General features: G+C 50.3%; 1 protein-coding gene and 1 long non-coding RNA gene across 3 annotated transcripts in view; one reads left to right on the top strand and one right to left on the bottom strand.

Annotated features, from left to right (window-relative positions):
- The window catches only part of LOC105485697 (zinc finger protein 77), a 16,542-nt gene extending 14,549 nt beyond the window's left edge, over positions 1–1,993 (bottom strand). The window contains exon 1 of one of the 2 annotated variants that reach the window (XM_071087113.1): positions 1,169–1,993. In XM_071087113.1, the coding sequence (XP_070943214.1) occupies positions 1,169–1,462 (294 nt within the window). In that variant the 5' untranslated portion in view covers positions 1,463–1,993. Of the gene's footprint in view, positions 1–753; positions 1,107–1,168 lie in introns of those variants that run through there. The other variant, XM_011748077.3, reaches the window with a different exon arrangement.
- LOC139360326 (uncharacterized) overlaps positions 1–6,630 on the top strand; it is a 24,877-nt gene extending 18,247 nt beyond the window's left edge. The window contains exon 4 of the long non-coding RNA XR_011617649.1: positions 6,393–6,630. This is a non-coding gene — a long non-coding RNA (uncharacterized lncRNA). The remainder of the gene's footprint in view (positions 1–6,392) is intronic.
- The last annotated feature ends 263 nt before the right edge of the window (positions 6,631–6,893 follow it).

A 6,893-nucleotide genomic window follows, 5' to 3' on the forward strand; every position in this document is an offset into this window, starting at 1 on the left:
CTGCCCCAGCGCCCCTTAAACCTCTACTGTCCCCGCAAACTGCCCCAGCGCCCCTTAAACCTCTACTGTCCCCGCAAACTGCCCCAGCGCCCCTTAAACCTCTACTGTCCCCGCAAACTGCCCCAGCGCCCCTTAAACCTCTACTGTCCCCGCAAACTGCCCCAGCGCCCCCTTAAACCTCTACTGTCCCCGCAAACTGCCCCAAGCCCCTGACCACCTCTGCTGTCCCCGCAAACTGCCCCAAGCCCCTTAAACCTCTACTGTCCCCGCAAACTGCCCCAGCGCCCCTTAAACCTCTACTGTCCCCGCAAACTGCCCCAAGCCCCTTAAACCTCTACTGTCCCCGCAAACTGCCCCAGCGCCCCTTAAACCTCTACTGTCCCCGCAAACTGCCCCAAGCCCCTTAAACCTCTACTGTCCCCGCAAACTGCCCCAAGCCCCTTAAACCTCTACTGTCCCCGCAAACTGCCCCAAGCCCCTGACCACCTCTGCTGTCCCCGCAAGCTCCCCCCAAACTCCTGACCTCTACTGTCCCCAGAAACTACCCCTCGAGTCCCTGATCCCCTGCTGGCTCCCCAGACTGCCCCCAGCCCTACCGGTCGGCCGCTGTGACCGCGTTCCCGGGGCCCAGGCGCTCGTCCTGCGCCGCCCCGCGCGTCCCTCAGCTTCCTACGGCCGCGAACTCGGGCGGACGCCGGTTCCTGCCACCCCACCTCGCCCTGGGCCCGGGCTCGGCTCGCGCCCCGCACTCACCATGTCCCGCCCGCTCCTGGGCTCTCCGGGGCGAGCGCCCCGCGGTCCAGCGGCCAGCGCAGGTGAGGACCACAGGCCACCTGAGCCGCTCGGGGGAAGGCGGGGAAGCGCACGGGGCAGACGGGAACTGGGCTTTCCGTCCCCAGGGCCTGATTGGACAGATCTCGGGAAGTCGCGACTCTGATTGGACAATACTGTCAACTCCGCACCCCTGATTGGAGAGTTCCCCAGTCCGTCCCCCTAGCGCCTTTGATTGGGCAGGGCTCCACTTCGGCTTAACGTCTCTGACTGGACAGTTCCCTGGGCCCCGCCCCTGCCTGTCCTGATTGGATAGTTCTCCCCTGAGTGACGGGGGCGTCGAGAACACGCGTGGCTGACCCTCCAGCCGGGGACACGCGGATCTGGGCGAACTCACTCCAGTCCGGGGAGGGCGCGGCGTCCTCCTCCCTGACTGCGCGGGAACTCCAGACTCAGTTTCCCCTCGAAGCGGCCTCTCGTGCGAGGAGGAGGGGAAGGGCGAGGAGTCCCGTGGGGCGGAGTCCTGCGTGGGGACGGGACCCGCATGTGTGACGTCACCGTGCTGTCCCGCGTGGGCGCGGACGCCTGGGGTCCAGAGATCTGGAGATCCGGAGACCAGGCGCCGAGGCCCCAGGAGGCCGGGCCCCACCAGGCGCGCCTTGTGTTCTTTAAAACTCTCGGCTGGGCGCATTTGCTCACCCCTGTAATCCCAGCAGCGTGAGAGGCGGAGACAGGCGGATCACTAGAGGTCAGGAGTTCAAGACCAGCTTGACCAACATGGCGAAAACCACTTCTCTACTAAAAATACAAAAATTAGTCGGGAACGGTCGCGGGCGCCTGTATTCCCAGCTACTCGGGAGGCTGAGGCAGAAGAATCGCTTGAACCCAGGAGGCGGAGATTGCAATGAGCCGAGATCAGGACACTGCACTCCAACCTGGGCAACAGACTCTATCTCAAAAAGAAAGAAAGAAAGAAAACTCTCAAGTGTACACTTGGCCTTGGGGGAGCGGACACTTTTAGGTCCGAGTTTGGGTGTGTTCCTAGATAATTTTTAGAAACCCTGTCTCTACTAAAAATAAAAAATTAGCCAGGTGTGATGGCACATATCTGTAATCCCAGCTACTCGGGAGGCTGAGGCAGAAGAACTGCTTGAACCCAGGAGGCAGAGGTTGCGGTGAGCCAAGATCATGACATTGCACTCCAGCCTGGGCGACAAGAGCGAAACTGAGTCTCAAAAAAAAAAAACAAAAAAATAAAGCAGCCCTCCCACAAATAGAACCAGGGAATGTCATTAAGAGAGGGTTCTCCCGGGAGGCGGAGCTTGCAGTGAGCCGAGATCGCGCCACTGCACTCCAGCCTGGGCGACAGAGCGAGACTCCGTCTCAAAAAAAAAAAAAAAAAAAAAAAAAAAAGAGAGGGTTCTCACATTTATATGCTTAATAACAAAAAAGACTCTACAAAAACCACAGACTTAAACAAAAAATACTTTTACAGAGACACTCACTGGTGTGACCCTTGTTACTGATCTTTGCAGACAAGGATAATTATTTCTGAACAATGACGTAATCCTCACTTTTTTTTTTTTTTTTTTTTTCCTTTATAAACCTTTGTCCCAGTCTGGGCAACATGGCAAAACCCCATATATACAAAAAATACAAAAATAAGCTGGGAATAAAGGTGTGTGCGCCTGTGGTCCCAGCGACTTGGTAGGTTGAAGTGGGAGGATCTCTGGAGCCCGCGGGGGTGGAGGCCGCAGTGAGCTGTGATCTCACCATTGTACTCCAGCCCGCAGTGAGCTGTGATCTCACCATTGTACTCCAGCCTGGGCAACAGAGACCCTGTCTCAAAAAAACAAAACAACAAAAACAACCTTTGTCTTCCTTTACCTCCCTGAATAAGCACATAGATTGCTATGCCGCGCATATTCTCATTGCAATGCACTGTTACCATCGTTTTTAGACAGCCTGTTATTTAGATTGACACAGTAAAAACATGAATTATGACAATTATGTTCGTACATAAAATGGCAGACGATATAGAGTTTATACTTCCACTCTCTCAAGCTAGAAGGTCTTCTCGGAGATGAGCAGTCGTGTTTCAGGCTTTAGGTATTGTGGCACAACTGAATAAAAGTATTTAGAATTTTCACATCCAGTTCAAATTTATTTAAGCTTCTATGATTATTTTCTCAAATGAGTTAAAATAAGAATTCAATTGCCATAGGAACAGTACAGCCTTTTACTTTAAAAAATTCTCTAGGGCCACGCCCGGTGGCTCATGCCTATAATCCAAGCACTTTGGGAGGCCGAGGTAGGTGGATCACCTGAGGTCAGGAGTTCGAGACCAGCCTGGCCAACATGGCAAAACCTCATCTCTAATAAAAATACAAAAATTAGCTGGGCGTGTGCACCTGTAATCCCACCTACTCAGGAGGCTGAGGCAGGAGAATCACTTGAGCCCAGGAGGCGGGGATTGCAGTGAGCAGAGATCAGGCCACTGCACTCCAGCCTGGGTGATAGAGACTCCGTCTTAAAAAAAAAAAAAAGCCATTTGAACAACACTTTTTGTTTCCCCACTTTACTACTTTTTAAAAGTACCATGGTGGCCGGGCGCGGTGGCTCATGCCTGTAATCTCAGCACTTCGGGAGGCCAAGGCGGGTGGATCACGAGGTCAGGAGATGGAGATCATCCTGGCTAACACGGTGAAACCCCATCTCTACTAAAAGTACAAAAAATCAGCCAGGCGTGGTGGCAGGTGCCTGTAGTTCCAGCTACTTAGGAGGTTGAGGCAGGAGAATGGTGTGAATCAGGGAGGCGGAGCTTGCAGTAAGCCAAGATTGTGCCACTGCACTCCAGCCTGGGTGACACAGCGAGACTCCATTTCAAAAAAAAAAAAAAGTACCATGGTGTACACATTGCATTATAATTGTTTTTCTGGCTCAGTGAAAAAAGTAAATCCTCCAGCTCTCTTCATCTTAATAGGTGACTTCCTTAGTCCTTATAAATGTGTGTAAGATGATAGATGATATGTTGATGTAACAAGTTCTCTCTAAATAGACAGCGAGGCAGCAGACTTGTTTCCAATCTTTAGCTACTCAGAGCTTGTCTTATGTTGGGCAACCACGCCTGGCTGATTTTTGTATATTTTGGTAGAGATGGGGTTTCACCATGTTGGCCAAGCTGGTCCCAAACTCCTGACGTCAGGTTATCTGCTTGCCTCATCTGTTTGCCTCGGCCTTCATCAATGGGTATTTTTTTTTTTTTTTGAGACGGAGTCTCACTCTGTAGCCCAGGCTGGAGTGCAGTGGCCGGATCTCAGCTCACTGCAAGCTCCGCCTCCCGGGTTCACGCCATTCTCCGGCCTCAGCCTCCCAAGTAGCTGGGACTACAGGCGCCCGCCACCTCGCCCAGCTAGTTTTTTTTGTATTTCTTAGTAGAGACGGGGTTTCACCGTGTTAGCCAGGATGGTCTCAATCTCCTGACCTCGTGATCCACCCGTCTCGGCCTCCCAAAGTGCTGGGATTACAGGCTTGAGCCACCGTGCCCGGCCCAATGGGTATTAATGAAGCTTAGGATACTCACATTGTGTTGAAGATGAGAGGCACGGAAACCACAAAGAAATTGGAAGTGATAGGAAAAGAATGGAAAAAAAATAACTGTCAGAGAGGAAGTAGTGGGAACAAAAGACAGGAAAGAAAAACACGCCTATTAGCGGAGTCCCTGAAGAAGGAAACAGTAGTACAGCCTTTCACGTTAAATCATTAAGAAACACGTAAATAGGCCAGGTGCGGTGGCTCACGACTGTAATCCCAGCACTTTGGGAGGCCAAGGTGGGCAGATCACCTGAGGTTCAGAGTCGAAGAACAGCCTGACCAACATGGAGAAAATCCCATCTCCACTAAAAATACAAAAATTAGCTGGGCGTGGTGGCACATGCCTGTAACCCCAGCTACTCGGGAGGCTGAGGCAGGAGAGTCACTTGAACCTGGGAGGCAGAGGTTGTGGTGAGCTGAGATCCTGCCATTGCACTCCAGCCTGGGCAGCAAGAGTGAAACTAGGTCTCAAAAAAAAAAAAAAAGAAAAGAAAAGAAAAAGAAATACATAAATACCATAGTAAATGTAGCAGTGGACCTTGCAGAAGATCCAAAGGTTGCTTGTGGAATTTGGCAAGGGAATCTACATTTCCAGAGTTAATTCGCAGTGGTGGAGAGTTGTCGGAAATCTAATGGCAAGTTTTAAAACACAGGAAACAGGTGTGACTTGGTATTTGAGGTGTGTATGCGCATTTTCTGTTTTCCTACCAGGCTCTCTTCAGTTATGTGCAATTTCCTCTGTTCACCTAGTGTTTCTTGAGGATGAAACTTAACATAAACAAATATGAAATTCGTGTTATACTCACATTACTCAACATATCAGGTATCCTGTGAAGACACAGAGCCCATATTTCCAAATCAATTGTTCTAGCCACTGACAGCCTGTGTGTACTCACTATCTACATAGAATTATTTCAAAGTCAATTGAGTGGTCGGGGGCGGTGGTTCACGCCTGTAATCCCAGCGCTTTGGGAGGCCAAGGCGGGCAGATCACGAGGTCAGGAAATTGAGACCATCCTGGCTAACATGGTGAAACCCGTCTCTACTAAAAATACAAAAAAATTAGCCGGGCGTGGTGGCGGGTGCCTGTAGTCCCAGCTACTAGGGAGGCTGAGGCAGCAGAATGGCGTGAACCCAGGAGGTGGAGCTCGCAGTGAGCAGAGATGGCGCCACTGCACTCCAGCCTGGGCTACAGAGCAAGACTCCGTCTCAAAAAAAAAAAAAAAAAAAAAGTAAACTGAGGACACTGTAACACTCTGCTCTTAAATAGTTCCCAATGCTATTTTAGAGAAAAATCTAATTTTTATCTAAAAGTCCACACTTCATATTCACACTTAACATAGTTAACAATCCTTCCTTTATACCTAGCCCATAATCATATTTCCTTCCATTATACCCAAAATGTTCTTTATAGCTGGTCCTCCGAAGATCCAACCCCAAACCAGGTATTGCATTTTCTTTTATTTTGTAGTATTAAATGGTCAAGTTGAATTTTTCTTTTGAGGTGTATTCTATGAATTTTTACGTATAGTGTTAAGGGGTGAACTACGTCCCCACAAATCCATAAGGTGAAGGCCTAACCCACAGTACCTCAGAAGGTATTTGGAGATAGGCCTTTAAAGAGGTAATTAAAATGAGATCATTAAGGTGGGCTCAAATCCAAAATGACTGGCGTGCTATTCATTGTAAGGTGTTGAGCAGCACCCTAGACCTCCTCATCCACTGGTTGCCAGTAGCCCCAATCCCGTCCCCGACTGTGACAACCAAATCTGCAGACATTGTCCAGTGTCCCCGGGGCGTAACACTTCTCCTCCCCTCTTTAATAATCACTGCTTTAGATTCTATTTGGCCTTAGAGTCGTTTCTCCAAAGTCCATCATTTTATCCGCCCTAACCCTGCTGTCTTCACTTAAGGGGTCCAACACGTTTACAGGAGGGTGATAATGGTGATGCACTGCCAATAATCATCCACACACAGCACTCATTATTTGACAAGTGCAGGTCATGTCATGTACTTTCATTTTACAGATGTGGAAACTGAGGCACTGAGGGGCTTGGCAACTTGCCTAATATCACCCGAGAGCTGATTAAGGCTTGGGGCCACGACTGGGACCCCAGGATGAAGCCCAGCTGAGCAGAAAACCTCTAGGCACAGGATGCAACGATCAAGACAATAAAAAGCAACTCCGGCCGGGCGCGGTGGTTCACACCTGCAATCCCAGCACTTTGGGAGACCGAGGCGGGCGGATCACGAGGTCAGGAGATTGAGACCATCCTGGTTAACATGGTGAAACCCTGTCTCTACTAAAAAAATACAAAAAAAAATTAGCCGGGCATGGGGGCGGGCGCCTGTAGTCCCAGCTACTCAGGAGGCTGAGGCAGAATGCCGTGAACCCGGGAGGCGGGGTTTGCAGTGAGCCGAGATGGCGTCACTGCACTCCAGCCTGGGCGACAGAGCGATACTCCGCCTCAATAAATAAATAAATAAATAAATATCAACTCCGACTGAGAAAGTATCTGCCTACACAT

Source organism: Macaca nemestrina, chromosome 20 (assembly GCF_043159975.1).
Source record: "Macaca nemestrina isolate mMacNem1 chromosome 20, mMacNem.hap1, whole genome shotgun sequence".
Lineage (NCBI taxonomy): Eukaryota > Metazoa > Chordata > Mammalia > Primates > Cercopithecidae > Macaca > Macaca nemestrina.